Below are 16595 nucleotides of genomic sequence, written 5' to 3'. Positions count from 1 at the left end.
CAGGACACCCATTGCCCCAATGCCCCCACAGATTGGGAAGAATTCTTTTGACAGCAATTATTACTTCATGTACAGATACTTGGAGGCATTACATTATATGTGCCCTGAGAGGAACATTGAAATAATAAATGCTTCTTTTCCCATTGTTATGAAAAACTTTTACAAAACAGCAAAAAAAGGGCTTTTTTTTACAGGTCAGGTTAAGCAAACACAATGGAAAGATTGAACAGGATAACAAATGTTTTAATTCCTCAACAATTACATCCGTACTAAACGGGAATTCTCAGAATTTCTTTTATTGCCTCCATGTATAATAAGTAGCAGATTCAAATATCTCTTTTACTAATCAGACTTCTAGAGGTTGAATGAAGCCCAAGAAATATTTAACTATCATAAATTGCCTCCCCCACTCTGTGGGTAAAGCATTTCAACAGAACGGAAGGAAGCCAAGAAGAGATTCATTTACGTGGCATTAAATAGATGCACAAGTATCAGGTATGTATCTAAAAAGCAACACAGTTCTTTCTTATTCCCTTGTTAACTTCTGTGTGCAGATTTATACTGTGGGTGGTAGGCTGCCCTACCAATTCTTAAAACATGAGTAGAAATTATATACTTAAGGCATATTTTACAAAAGTGGTTCCTTTAGTGTCCTGGGGTGAATCAAAACTATCATCATATGGCATTTGGTTAGGTTTAATGTCAGGGGCGGTATGTCTCCAGCCCCTATTTACCTGCCACACAAACCAACGGTCCTCATTTTTACCGCTTACAGAAACTCATATATCTGAAGCTCACATTACTCAGATAAAGTTTTGTTTAACTGAGCAAGTGTTATGTTTGGTGGCATCATAGTTTATGTACTTGTAAAAATCTGGTATGTACTTGTAAAAATCTTTTAAAGGCTTTTTATGGAAAAAAAATGTCTCTACATCCAATTTCATAAGTATAACTACAGTCACTTAACTACTGGAAGTGTATGTAAATCAATACAAAATTCAAATCCTCTGCAGAAAATAGGTATTCTGAAGACAGCTGGAATAACAGGCAGCTACCACATCCACTTGCACACCAGCTTGGCCCCAAACCAGCTCCCGCTGGCCAAGAGACCGCAGGACACTGCTAACACGGATGCTCCACTGGCAACGCATGTGACCACCCTGATGCCGACCAACCCACCAACCCGCCAAGCACATTCTACACAGAGGCCATTTCTATATGAGACTACTTTTTCAAGTTTGGGAGAGAGAACCATTTCATTTAATTCATAGGAGCAAACACAGAAAGTCAAACAAAATGGGGAGACAGATGAACATGCCTCGAGTGAAGGAAAACGACTCTGATGAGATGAAGATTAAGTAATCTGCCTGATATGGAATTCAAAGAATGGACCATAAGGATGCTCGACAATCTGGAGAGGAGAAGAGAGGAGGAGCTCAGAGAACATTTCCATAAAGAGTCAAAAAATATTACTAAGAACCAATCATAGATGAAGAATACAATCATTGCAGTGAAAAATACACTAAAAGGAATCAACAGCCAATTTGTGAATATGAAGAGCGGATGAGTGATCTGGAAGACAGAATAGTGGAAATCATCAATCGGAACAGTAAAATGGCCCTAGCTGGTGTGGCTCAGTAGATTGAGTGCCAGCCTGCAAATCAAAGGATCGCCTGTTTGATTCTCAGTCTAGGGCACATGCCTGGCTTGTCGGCCAGGTCTCCAGTAAGGGGCGCACGAGAAGCAACCACACATTGATGTTTCTTTCCTTCTCTTTCTCACTCTCTTCCCCTCCCTAAAAATAAGTAAATAAATAAATCTTTAAAAAATAAAATATTTTTTAAAAATATAAAAAGAATTTTATAAAAAGAAGTTAGTATAAGAGGCCAAAAATAATGAGTGACATCTGATAAATAAAGACAACGTGGCTTGTGGTTTCCATGGCTATTATTACTATTGTCTTCGTAATTACCCTGATTATAACTAGTATTGCTGCCGATGCTGCTACTGCTTGGGTTAATCTTAGCCTTTGTCTGCACACAGAAAAGTCTGGAGGTAAAGAGTCATTATCAGTGTTACTAATCACTCAGTTACCCTGGCAATAAAGGGGAGGTTTGGCTGAGTGTTTAACTAGCTCTTGAGCATTCGTTAAAAATGAGCAAGTTTGTATGGGAATTGATGTTGAAACACTGACCTCATAGGAGACTATTTTTGATTTTCTTCTTGATTTCTTAAGAGATGGAGTGGTTGCTATTGTGTTAAGTTATCAGGCTGATATTCAATTGTGATGTATAAGTGTCACACTCACTTGGTGAGGAGGACCAGGACACATCATATTCTGATAAACTCCCATTTACCTTCTCGACTAATCTCCTTGTGTTTTTAATGTAATTCAACATAAAGGAGGTTAATCTAAGAATTCACCACATAACTTAAATACATGATTCATGAAAAAAGTGAAATGCTTTAAGATATATTTTTGGAGGAAAAAACACTTAGAAATACAAGATATTCACGAATAGTACTTGTTTAGGTGTCCACAGAATAACCCTCTTTCTCTTTAAGTCTGAGGGCAAGGTGCACAGCTAAGGAGTCTTCCAGGATTACAACGAAAAAGTCTTTTCTGATGGAGTAAAAACAGTGCACACACCTCATCACATACCACTGAGTTTGACCACCGCCTAACTTTCTAGAAGACAGATCACAGAGGAATTATTTGGCTATTTTTAGATATTTAAAGAGAAACAGAATTTCTAGCTTCCAGTGAATTTAAACATTGCTTTAAATACCTCCTTAAACATATGCCACAGCATTGAAAGCTATTAATTTCACTGGAAATGAATCATGAGGTACCAAAATGTCTGCACATACAATCAGTATGCGTTTTCCATAAAAGGAGGAATGATTTGCATGCATCCTGAGAATACGTTTTCCTTAAATAAAATGTTAAATGTCTCAAGTAGATGGAATGGATAGGGTTTTCTTCCAAATACAGCGAAGTTCAATAAAAGTCGGTTTCTTCAGCAATATATCACTTGGAGGCAGATTTTTCCCTCCCCAACATGCAGAGAAATGTACTTTATCCCTCCAGAAACAGACCTGAAGTGCAGAGCTCAGTACGAATACCCAGGCCAAGAAGATGCTCAACAAGCTCATCTGGAGTCGCCAAGAAGGGCACGCCCTAAACCCTGCTTGAAGCTCAAGGCACACAGTAGCATCACCACCGATAGTGCAAATGAGCACACTGGCAAAGTCTCTGACCCACAGAGTATGAAATGCCTTAATGAAGGAGGTAGGTGGTTGCATTCAGATGAAGTGAAGTACACATGCACAGTTCGCAGGCAAAGAGCCCAGCTCACGCGGACCAGCTAAGTTTGAATTTTGATGAGTCGGATATAAACTTTATTTTTTATATATTTTTAAATTTATTAATTGATTTCTACAGAGAGAAAGAAAGGGAGGGAGACAATGGAAGAAACATCAATTTGTTGTTCTACTTTTTAAAAATTCATTGGTTGATTCTTCTATGTACCCTGATGGAGAATCCAACCTGCAACCTTAGCATGTTGGGATGACACTCTAACCAACCGAGCTACCGAACCAGGGCTCTGTCTTATTTTAGTCAGCTAAAAACTGAATACCAGGTCAAGTAAATCAGGAAATCCTATTGTTTCAAGCAACATATGAGGCATTTTCCTTTTCTGTGTTCACTTAAAAGAATAAAGTAGTGAAGGGAGGTGGGATGGGCACGGCTTGCTTTTCTGAGTATTTGGTCTCTGGACAAAAGACAGCCCATGTCTCATCTTCCCATTCATCAAGTGTCAATCACGGCTGCCACACCCTCCTCCCAACTTCCTTTCCAAGGCAGAGTCTCTCCATCTCTGATACCATCCGTGAGAAGACAGCAATGACTCAGCCTGAGTGCGCTATATACCAATATACCGTGGAAACGATTTTAGAAATATTTACCTCTGCCAGAGAACATGTGTTTTTCCATTTACCTTTGCTCCCCTTAACACTGCCACGTTGGCCAAACTGATTGTTATGAGATGAATGGTTTTCTGGTTTTTTATCTTTACTGAGCATAGTCACTGCTTTTCAGAAAGCCTTCCTCCCTGGGCCAGCTGGTTTGTTTGTTAAACAAGTATTTATTCAGTGCCTACCATGCGCCAGGTGCTGTCTAATTTACCAGAGGCACTGACCTAAGGTCACCAGCCACCAGCTACAGTGCGATTAAGTGGTTCAGAAAATTTCACCCGCCTAACATTTGGGTTTGCATCATTATCAGCTTAATCGAAAGGCCTGGGGTGAGCCCGCCCACCCACTCACTAGAAGTTCCAGGGCTCCAGCTGCCCCTTTCAAATCCAACCCACTCCTGTCTGGTGGCAGCTGTCGTCTGCTCGGAAATACATGTCAGTGGGAACAACTCGGGGTCATACATCCAGCTACGACTTCCAGGTCAGAGGCCAAAATTTAAGGATCATCCCATTAGGTGCCCATTCGTCTGGGAGACTGCAGCAGGGAAACAGTGGGCACCTGGGGCTTCCGGTCTCTCCCTCTCTGACCCCAAAACACTGAGCTGCTTGCCATTCTCTTGTCTCCATGCATTTCCCTGTTTCTCCCCCCCCCAAAAAAATGCTACGAAATGTAGCCACTCCCTATTCAGGATAAAAGACAGGCACCAAGAGCAACACTTTCTATCTGCAGCTCATTTTTATAGGGTTTTAACTCTACTTTCCCGAATGCCTCTCTTGAGAAATTTACAACATCATTTCATGATCAAGTCCACTCGGTGGACCAGATGAAAATATTGCTTGGGGATGTTTTTCTCCAAGGGCACTGCTCTTTCTTTTCGTGACTCAAGTGTCACAGGATAGATCAAAGGACTGGGCAGAATGGTACAGACAGGCTGGAACTGGACTCAAGATTTTCTTCCCCATGTCAAACACAGTGGGACCATGTAGCTGGGTTCCACAGAGCATCCGCTGCAGTCATAACACAGCCAAATACCAAACCCACCATCGGTTACAAACTACTGGCCTTCTGGCTTGTTTCTCTTAGCCAGCTCTTTCCATTCTTACCATTCATAATAGTGCATCTCAGACTGATTTCAATCAAATGACAATGCATTTCTAGACAAGTAATTCTGGAGACAAGCAATTGCTGAGATGATCACTTGGTGATGATTACCTGTTGATCTATTTCAGGTACTCTCCTTTATCCACACGTTATCTAATTCTAACCTCTAATAGCTGCTTAAGCACTGCAGACTTCATCCAGCCCAGGAAACGATTGCAAAGTTTTTTTCTAATGAAAGTTCACGCTTGTACACGAAACACTGCCAGATTTTAGAAAACACACAAGTACTCACTTGTTTAGCCTTGGTCTTTGTGATGGTGTCAGAAATAGGTTTCTTCCTTTCCTTCACAGCAGTTTTAGAAAATAATTCCTCAAATTCATGACAGTCTATGGATGGCTCTTCGATTTTTTCCCAAATGAGCGAAGCACTGGAGTCTCTAAAGTTAAGCAGAACACCAATTGGAAAAACCACCACACGGAACTATGAGAGAGCACGGTTCAGCATAAACGCGAAGGAAGAAGGGAAGGAAAGAGGGGCAGAGGAGGGGAAAAGGACGAGGAGAAGTCGGGGAGGAAGGGAGCAGTGGAAGGAGGAACAGAGAGGCAAAGGGGGGAGGAGAAAAGGGAAAGGACACCCCTTTTCTTTAAGACCGCCATTCCTTCTATCAACCTGATAGGGAAGTTAAAATAGCATCAACATGGAATGAAACCTTTGCCTGGAAATAGTGATTTCCGGGAATTCTCCATTATCAAGGCAGTGTATAAAAACATAAAAGAAAAAGACCACCTTCTCAGTGTGGACGATGAAGGCAGGAAATGTTCTGGTATCTCACAACTGTCACTGGACTCATCAGCACTGCACATTATTTATGTGTTAAAAACAAATCATTTTATGATCATGCAGCTATCATCTCCCTACCCTTTCCACTGCACGGGTGTGACCTGACTTCACAGTAACTACAGGTTCAGGTAATGCCACCTACAAAGGGTAGATCCATGCAGAAACAACAGCAGCAGCAAAATAACTTCATATAATATATCAGGATAAACTTATTTGGGGGCATGGTTTAAAATGCAGCAACATACATAGGTAAACAGTAAATGAGCGACAAAGAAGTAAATATATCGATTCTTCCCCCCAATATGATTCAGTAAAGAGAAAAATATTGCCCTGGCTGGTGTGGCTCAGTGGGTTGAGGGCCAGCCTGAGAAGCAAGGGGTCACTGGTTTGATTCCCAGTCAGGGCACATGCCTGGGTTGCAGGCCAGGTCCCCAGTAGGGGGTGCACGAGAGGCAACCACAGGCTGATGTTTCCCTCCCTCTCTTTCTTCCTCCCTCCCACTCTGAAAATAAGTAAAATCTTTTTAAAAGAGAGAGAAAACATTAATATGAGAAATGAGAGCAAGCCTGGCAAATATCCTGCTTCTAAATCCATGCCATATCACACAAACCAAATTCAAGGAATCACGAACAAGGCGAGTTTTTTTCTCTCACTGGCCCATCCCATAGCCATGCCTCACAGCACCGTCCCAGGGATCAGGGGACGCAACCCAGGGAAAACGCATGGATACGTAATACAGCACCAGGGCACCTGGGGGGGAGTATTCTTTCACAAATATCATTCACAACCATAATTTCAAGACTTCACACGGTGCTGCCCATCTCCTGTGAAAAGTGGCATAAAATTCTCAAAGCAAAACTATTTCACATCTAGGGCATGGACACTCGCATTTCTGTGTAACACATCTGTGTAGAGAAAGACACCTGCAAACAAAACACAATAATAACACAAGGCTGTGCCTTCAAAAAGATGCAAACGACACCTTCAAGACTCAGTTTGCCCAAGGGTCTGATTTACATTTATAAGCTATTATCAAGGTAAGGTTCTGCTACTAGGCAGTAAGGCATGCATGCTAAAAAAAAAATAAATATTTAAAAAAAAAAAAAAAAAACGGAGTCCAGCACAAATAACGCCCCTTCTTTATTATAAAATCATAAGCATGTATTTCTGTAACACAGCAATACCACACTCAAGCACACCATATGGCGTGTTAGGTGAAATGTTCAAATGAAAACTATAAATTATTACACCCATATCATTACCCTGCCAATCACAGTCAAGCAGGAGTTACTTCTGCCGGACCCTGTATATTCCTCTAACTTTAAAAGATCAGTCAGTAACTACTTAGGCAGATATCTGAACATCTTATGCATTGATACACACACGTCACTTGTTTCATCCTTTTGATTCTTCTGGAGAAAAGTAAAGTTTTAAATAGCAGCTTGTTTCAGTAAATATTTGAGAGCAGTACTTAAAAACACATTACACTGTAATTCACCCAAGTTGTAAAGGCAAATGCTTCCCTCGTACTGACAACCTTCGCAAAGAGGAGCTCCCGTCCGTGTTACCTTTTACTGTGCAGTTGGATTCTCGTCCAGTACAGAGGCTTCATTGGCCGGCAAGGCTCTATGGGCTGCTTCCTACTCCCTTTGTCCTGGCTCATTCCTAAGCCAAACCAGCCCGTTGGCATCGGAGGGGGAAGAAATCCACACACTTGTGGTGCTGGTAAAGTGCTACCCCCAACTTGTGGGGCGAGTGGAGGGCCAGATCCCGGAGGCAGAGCAGGTGGGGGTGGAGGTGGGGGTGAGGGGACGCCTGTTCCAGGACCAGGAGGAGGAGCGGGAGCAGGTGGAATACCCACACCTGGCAGGGGAGGAGGTGGGGGGATCCCCACTCCAGGGAGAGGAGGGGGAGGGGGTATCCCCACTCCAGGAAGAGGAGGGGGAGGGGGTATCCCCACTCCAGGAAGAGGAGGAGGAGGGGGTATCCCCATTCCAGGAAGAGGAGGGGGAGGGGGTACCCCCACTCCAGGGAGAGGAGGGGGAGGGGGTATCCCCATTCCAGGAAGAGGAGGGGGAGGGGGTACCCCCACTCCAGGGAGAGGAGGGGGAGGGGGTATCCCCATTCCAGGAAGAGGAGGGGGAGGGGGGAGGGGGGTATCCCCACTCCAGGAAGAGGAGGGGGAGGGGGTATCCCCATTCCAGGAAGAGGAGGAGGAGGAGGGGAGGGGGTATCAGGGGAGGAGGGGGAGGGGGTATCCCCATTCCAGGAAGAGGAGGAGGAGGAGGGGGAGGGGGTACCCCCACTCCAGGGAGAGGAGGGGGAGGGGGTATCCCCACTCCAGGAAGAGGAGGAGGAGGAGGGGGAGGGGGTATCCCCATTCCAGGAAGAGGAGGGGGAGGAGGGGGAGGGGGTATCCCCACTCCAGGAAGAGGAGGGGGAGGGGGTGGCAGCATCTCTGTACTGGGCATAGACGGCAGCGGAGGGACTGCGGTACCGAGGGGAGGAGGCTGGGGAGGCACCATGCCCAGGCCAGGCATGGAGCTGGAAGACCCAGTGCCAGGCAGAGGCGGCGGGGGTGGGACTTTCGGGCTGTCCTCAGGGGGCGATGACACGGACTGCTGGTGGCTGCTGTCAAGCTGAGTCTGAAAGGAAGGCTGGGACGACCCAGAGGCCGCCTCTGCCCGACCGTCTGGCCGCGGCAGGGGTGGAGGTGGCGGAGGCTGCGTGGACTGATGTGCGCTGAGTTGCACTGATATTTGCCTTGGAGACACAATCAAAGAAATCTCCGAACAGAATTTTGTCTGAGGTCCCGCAGGTGGGGATGGCACAGCCGCGACTCCGCTTTCAGCCCCTGGTGGCCAAGAGGGACGCTCGGGCAGTGTAGTAACAGAAGGCAGTGCCGGTAGCCCCCCTTCCTCTGTTGGGGACGTCTGGATGGACTGTGCCCGTAAAATCCGCTGAGGCTGTACATCCTTTTGTCCTAACCTGAGAGCTTCCAGGCGGACCTCCTCCGAGGACGCCACCCCGTTCCGCACCCCGGGTGGGCCGCTGGCCAGGCCCGCGTCCACAGCAGGATGCTGTTTCTCTAGTTCAGCGATTTTGGTCCTCAGATCCTCGATGGTCTGTTCCAGCTGCTGAATTACAGTCGCCTGTCCCTCAGACTTCATGTCTGCAACTTCCTGAAGGGCAACAAAGACATAGTTAAAATACAAAATAAGGAATCTCCAAATATCAAAAAAAAAAAAGAAGCGAAATAGATGTTTGTTCATTTCTGTAAAGATCAGAAATCTCTCCACCTTCGAATTTCAAAGGGGTTTACACACATTACCAAAAAATCCTGCAGCCTGTGCTTGTCCAGTCTTTACATGATATCGCGGAAGATGAGCAGACCTCTGAAAACAGGCAGGAAAATCCTGAGGGAGGATCTTCTCACTCCAGGTCGCCTCTCTTTCCTGCCTAGTAACATCTGCTACTTGGATGTTCCCATATCCACCCCAACAGGGGGTCAAACCTGCAACCTTCTGGTGTACAGGATGACACTCCAGCCAACGGAGTCGATGGGCCAGGGCGGAAAAAGACTTCTTAAGTGGAATCCACTTAAGACAATTTGGCCGTTACTTTGGATTGGCTGTCTGAACCTCCAGCTCCCTCTCCTTCTGGGTAAAGAAGTGGGAAGAAAAACCACATGTGTCGACTCCCTTGTGGCGGGGTTCATCCCATTAGACGCAGCCACAGAGAGTTGGAAAGTGGAAACAGGTCGGGGCAATACTCCCGTGTGTCTTCACCGTCCCGCTAGCTACCAGCACTGTCTAACTTGACGCTGCTCTGAAATAACATTCCAGCATCGGCTCTCCAATGTCAAGTGGAAGGCTACTTGGTTTTAGCCTTCCTAGTATATTAGTTGAACGGGATTGTTTTGAAAGGCTATAGCCTAGAAGTGGATCATTCAAACCTTTTTAATTTTCCATGGGAAAAAAAATAATTTTATACAGTAAGCCCTTCTGTTGATTGTATCTACCATGATTTCCGGTTCCTTCAACAAAGATTGACTGGTGGAACCACGTGCTGATATTTCAGAATCAATTATAGAGAAAAAAAAAGGCTCTTTCTGCAAGCAGCTCATGGAGAGCCCTAAAAATGGTTCGCAATTCACCAGAAAACCCATTACCATCATGCAAAGCAAGAGGTTCAAATATTCACGTTCACTTTAAGAACATTGACAAAACTGCCATCAAGGGAATTGCCATCAAGGGACTGTACATGGGAAAAGCCACCAAGTATCTGAAAGATGCCACTTTACAGAACCAGTGTGTGACGGTACCTTTTGGTAATGGTGGAGCTGGTAGGTGTATGCAGAATCAACTGCCCAAAGGGGGCGCTAGCTTTTTGCTGCACGTGTTTAAAACGGCAGAGGGTGATACTGAACCTAAGGAGTAAAATGGAGATTCTCTGGTCACTGAGCACATGCAGGTAAACGAAAGCCCCAGCAGGTGCTGCCAGGCTTCCGTACAGCGCTGAGTGCGAGGTCAGCTAAACCCACACACGAGCTGCCCTTGCAACACTGACCTGATCCTTACTGTAAAAGAACAGGGTGTTTCTAAAGCAGAACCGGAGACTGGACTGAAGAAAACATATCCCAATGAAAATGAGAAACAGGCCTGAGTGGTGTGGCTCAGCTGGTTGGGCATCGTCCTGCAAAGGGCAAGGTCACCACTTCAATTCCCACTTAGGGCGCATGCCTGGGTTGAGGGTTTGGTCCCAGGTGGGACTCATAGGAGAGACAACCCATCAATGATTCTCTCTCGCAACAATGTTTCTCTCCCTCTTTTTCTCCTTTCCTTCCCCTCTTCCTAAAAGAATTTCTTAAATCTTTTTTTAAATGAGGAACAAAAACTTGTAGCCTAGGAGTCAGTGTAGCATAAAATAAATGCCCATAGACCTTCTTAAAAACTGTGGGAAGAGAATTATTTTCCCCTAAAAGAATATTAAAAATTAACTATCACACTTTATTCTAAAAATGTAATTATAATGGTAAACAAGAACAAATTGTTTGAATTAAAATGACTCATTGTCATCGATGCAGATTTCCCAACAAAAACACATAGTGTCATGATATATAACATCTTTTATGAAAAGATGGTTAATTTTTGTAGCCTTTGAGAATTTCCTCAATTTCCCCAGTGGCCTCTGACAATTCTTTGATACTAGAATTAATTTTTGAGCCTATTGGCCATAGCATCGTCCTTAATGAATTAACTCTGTCCGGTGCTCATGCATCGCTTTTCATGTGACTCAGGTTCTGCCTGACTTCAGGTCATTCTACAACTTCCACAAGATGCACAATTCCACCTTCCATTGCATTTCATTGTGATTTAAAACTTCCACAAATAACCAATAAACTGACCGTGCCCCGTCTAAACCATGGTAGGAAACAGCAGATACACCGTGTTCAATGGACAGGAATTTGGAGTTGTAGCTAATTTTCTAAGTGGTCAATTTGTGAGAGTATATTGTTGTTATGTATTTTACTCACTTTCTGAATAAAGTGATAACTGATGGCAGTTAGATAATAAAAAGTTGAGAGAGTCGACATATTCCATAAGCTGCATAGGTTTTCACCGGCAATATGCAGTAAGAATGAGAACTAAGAAATGGCAGAGGACATAGAGAAGAAAATGAAATTCCCAAACTGAATCTATAACAAAGATGGCAATGCTAGCCTTGTGGTACCAAGAAGCTGGTAAAGTCAAAGAATTCGTGAGGATGATAATAAGCAGATTGCAAAGGCAAAAGGCTGGAATTTCTATAGAAAATTGTTTTTATGGAGATAATTATTCTATACTGAAAACACAAGGGAAAAAGTTGAGCTGAGACTGTTGGCTTCTTACATTATTCTGACTACAGAGAACAAATATGCCATTTGCTAAAATCTTTATTCCTCTCTGTGACCCTGTCTTTACCTGCAAAATCTCAGCCCTAGATCAGCATTACAATCCACCTTTTCCATTCCAGGGAAAACAGCATTTAAGTTCATCTCAGATCTTAACTGACCAGCCTGGAAAGTAAGGCTGGCCCTCCATTCTTACAGAATAGCCAAATGTATGTAGGATTTTTGGTTCGAAATGCAGTTAAGAGCCTTCAAAGAATCTTATCTGGCCTTCCTTATCCAGGGCCATCAGACAAGGGCAGGCTGGCTCTCCGAGAGAGAGCACCAATTTACAGTCTCAGAGGTCTTATCTGCAGTGCACTCTAGAGAAAGCCGTGTCGCTTGTCACGGCTTTCCGCAGTAAGAGCGGATTTCTGCACAGGTTCTATGTAATTTTTTTTAGAGGTTTATAAAAAAATGTACATGGTAAATATTATTTATTATCTAGAAAACAGTCCGGCCACGCTCTGGCCGGTTCAGCAAACATCCGGCCCTCGGGGCCCACCCACAGACAGAGCCGATTTAATCTCCAAGAGCCTGCGAGGCAACTCTGGTGTCCAGGGAAAGACCTCAGGTTGGGAGCCTGGTCCCCTGCGGCCTGTGCCTGGCACTTAATCTCCCATCTCTTCAGGGTACAACTAGGCAGATGCCTATCGGATTCTCTAAGGACTTAACATTAGAGAAATGTGCTTTTGTTTTCTTCTACACTCTTCAAAGAGACTTCCAGAATTTCCAGTAATTGTGTGAGTTTTACCCCATGCTGGTAATTCTCACTATTAAAAGTTTTTGAAAGGCCGAAAGGAAAAAAGTGATCTTTGTAATATTGTACAGAATTTATATAATGGGCACATCGATACAAATGGACCAGATGTAAATCTAGTATAATTAGTCCACACAGGATATAATATACTTTATATGTTGCCAATTTTAATATTATTTGTATTTAAAAGTATCACTTCAAACCTCTAAATCGTTACAAGCGGTAGAGGCTGCCATCGGCTTTGGCCCCACGATATACACAAGTCAGCCAAACCTCCTCCATTCCCGGATAATCTTACCCGTGGGTGGCGATGGTTAGTTCTCACAAACTGTTTGAACATTTGCATTTCACAAAATACAAGTCACCATTAAAAAATACAATGTTCACCAAAACAATTTTTCTAAATTCAAGATTATCTGATTCCTAAGAAAAGAAAACATTACCATAACATTAAGGCTAAAACTCAGAAAGGAAGCCAAGATACACTCAAGTCAAGCTCTTCCTGAAAAGTTCGTTTGTTCATCTTTGAGACTTTGTTACCTTACGTAAGCAGGATACTTTCAGAGCCTGGAATATAAAATCCACTTATTGGTAAGTTAACACTGTGAGGATTTATTTTGTAAATGCTAATGAGAGACGTAATTAATTTTCTGCCCTATTCAGATTTTCAAGTCCTGCCAGATTCAAAGGGCACATTACTGGCAAGTTCGACTACCTCTAGAGGTTTATAAAATAGGAATCCTACTCTTAACAGAAGCATATGAATTCTCTATTTGTCATATTTTGAATTCGAGAACATTCCAAGGTTTTGGAACACCCCAACCGGTGTGTTCCAAAATTTTTTGATAAAACAGATTTTTTGATAAAACAGCATATGCTCTATGAGATCCTAAAGGAAAGGAAATCCAGATTTCAAATACATGAGATCATATACAAATATAAAGCACCATCAATTTCAAGCCTGAAAGGGAATTCAAGAAAGAAGGGACTATCAAAAAATATGGTTGAGTGTTAAGTAACTTCCTAGGATTCCTTAAAGCTATATTATGGGGCGGAAGTTTCACACAGAGAGACTAAAAATGGCATCTCTAGAATGCTTGCAATGAAACAGATGATGAATTATTGAAATGGTAATATTTTTGAGCTGAAAGGAATATGACAAACCTCTTCTGGTCCCTTTATCACATAGACGAGAAATGGGCGGTGAAGGGAAGCAAGGTAAGTTAGAAATCAGAATCGCCTGTATCACTTTCCACATTTTTTTCCCTGACATCGTAATGTATCATTTGACTGATGGTCCAAATCAGCCTTCACTAGCAAATTACAACAATGGAAGTAATAAACGATATGTCTGGGGAAAGAGGCTCCAAAAATGAAAATAAACAGCCTTTTTGCCTCCCTCATATCTTCTCTGTTTTCTCATTCCTAATTTGAGCTAAAGGGTGGCAAGAATCCTGTACCATACTTTAAAGCGATCTATTCTTTGTCTCAGTGCGTACAAGGGGAACTCTATTTCATCACAGGTGTACTTTCATTAATAATCTGTGGACAGACGGTGCAGCTCAGTTTTTCACCCAACTATTCTCTAACACAAACCCTATAAAAATACTTCATAAAGGACAAAGCTGGGAAAACACGAAGTGGAATGGATGAGGAAGGCGAGGGCTAGAACTGCTGCCTCCAACCCCACTTCGCTTGGCTGGAATTGCTCTTGCAGGGACTACCTGTGTTCTTACTTGCAGCCCAATTCACTCTGACCTTGGTCTTCATGAGGAATTGAAGGCTAGCGATCTCTCCTTCCTTCTCAAAACCCTCTCCACCCTGGCTGGCTTCTCTAGGTTTATGTTCTCCCCTGACCATGTCTTTTACTGTTCCCTCACTGGGGGGGCAGGAATAGGACACCAAACTTGTAGTGACTGCCAAGAGTGTCCTTGGTCCATGGTCCTCTGTCTACACACTCAGAGAGCTCATCAAGTTTTGTATCTCCAATCTCTTATCACTGCACCAACAATTTCCAAGTTTTCCTCTCTCACCAATACCTCACTTCCATTTTGTGACTGCTTAGCTATCATTGCTAAATTTCTACTTTCTTTTTAATTAAGGTATAATTGACATATATCATTGCTATTCAATCACCCTACTTTTTCCTCAAATTAAAAATGCATCTTATCCTCCAAACAAATGTCACGCCCAGCCTGCCTCAGGCACACCGTCGGCTGCTGTGTTACTCCACACTATTCACATCTGTTGCCTTGATCTGTCGCTAAAGAAAGACATTTCTGAAACTAATAATAAATCATATGGAGTGATCACTGTTTAAAGAACAGTATACAAGATACTTTACTGAGAACCAGCGGAAAGGAATATTCAATTTCTCAACCTTGTTTGCAAGTAAATGGGGCACCGAGGAGCCCCAGGAAGACTGGTCAAAGCAGGACTCTACGGGGAGAGGGAGTTTTAAGCCAACTTTAAAGTAAATTAAAACTGGACTGAGATAGGGGTTTGCCAATTATCTCGAATCTTAAACATTTTTCTGACCTTTGATCATTTATTTGCATATAAACTATACAACGTATGGGGTAAGAGGACTGATATTGCTTTATTTCTTCTTATTATCCTTCACTTTGTAATGTACATGGCTATTCACAATTAATAAAGTTTGTAATGTCTAGAGATCCAACTTTCAATTGCCTGATATATTATTACTTCTTACCCAAAACCAGTGTTTTAAAAGATCAAATTTTACTCTACCTATCAACTAGTCCATTTGCATTAGAAAAAAATCAAGAGTTTTAGGAAGATACTTCAAAACACACATTTTACATACAATTTCAAAAGCAAATAACTTATAAAACTGAATGGTCACCAGCTTTTCTACCATATATTAATCTTTAATGAGAAGTATTATTAGAAAAAATATAAATGATACTTGGCCACTTATATATGTAGAGTGTAAAGGTATTTCCAGTTTAAATAGTATTTCGAATACCAAAGAATAAAAAACTCAGTAGAAAGACAGTCCTATTTCACTTTTATAAAATAATTCTTTAGACAGCAGATTTTCAGAGCATACTACTTGAAATGACAATGATCAGCAAGCGAGGGCTAAAGAATGCAGTTTCGTTTTACGACTTCCTAATTCCATAGGGCCGTCCACGGAGCAGGGCAGGGGCCGCGCCGGTTCCTTCTTTCGGGCCTGCCAGCTGCATTTGCTTTAAGCATCAAACTTGCTGGCAGCCCCACAGGCTTCCACTCCCCGTGGTTGAGAAAAGGCTTCCTGAGTCATGTGTTTTTTCTAGGGATAGAGGGCTCTCGGAATTATTAACTACAGGGAGAGAGGACAAGTCAAAACTCATTCGATGCATTCCAGTGTACTCCGATGGAGAGAACAGGTGCCTGCACTCCCAGCTGAAGAAAAACTTGGGGGGCGCCTTCCAGCCCTGCTGCGTCCTCTGACTAAGCAGTCCTGGGGACCCTGCATCACCGCCGCAGAGAAACCAGGCAGCCTCCAAGGGACCAGGAAACCTCCATATTCACTGCTTGCACAAGCAGAACAGCTTAAAACCCGCTCATTCCCGCGGCAATGGTGATTTACAGAGATACAGAACTGCCATCTAGCGGCAAAGAAGAAAAATAGCAAGGTGGATTGCATGGAAAATAAAGTTGTGATTTTGTTTTTAAAACAGTAGTGAAGCATACCAAGGGGTAGTAAAAGTTCAAAATGTCTAGGGGAACTAATGAGTCTCTTTGCCTCTAAAATGTATCTTGACACCTGATTCTCATAAATGGTACAGTTGAAATGTAATATAATAACTTTTAAAATAAACTTCTTATCTCATCCACCTGACAGTTTGGGCATAAAATAGAATTAAAGAGCCACCGGACAAACACCCAGGTGAAAGTATAGTTTTTATCACAGTGGAGAGAACAGAACATGAGCTATAAAACCAAACAGAGCTATGTCCAAATCCTCCTCTTACTCTTTA

At 43.0% G+C, this 16595-nt stretch overlaps 1 protein-coding gene across 1 annotated transcript in view; it reads right to left on the bottom strand.

The window, feature by feature from the left end:
• Positions 1-16595, bottom strand: part of FMN2 (formin 2) — a 262700-nt gene that overhangs the window by 180748 nt on the left and 65357 nt on the right. Inside the window, 4 exon segments of the mRNA XM_053667283.1 lie at positions 5372-5516; positions 7489-8071; positions 8074-8145; positions 8148-9102. Coding sequence (XP_053523258.1) covers positions 5372-5516; positions 7489-8071; positions 8074-8145; positions 8148-9102 — 1755 coding nt within the window.

This window comes from Artibeus jamaicensis, unplaced genomic scaffold (genome assembly GCF_021234435.1).
Source record: "Artibeus jamaicensis isolate MK-2021 breed Jamaican fruit bat unplaced genomic scaffold, CSHL_Jam_final contig_467, whole genome shotgun sequence".
In the NCBI taxonomy this organism is placed as follows: Eukaryota; Metazoa; Chordata; class Mammalia; order Chiroptera; family Phyllostomidae; genus Artibeus; species Artibeus jamaicensis.
The sequence above is the reverse complement of the archived record's forward strand: the minus strand, read 5'-3'. Positions and strand labels throughout refer to the sequence as shown.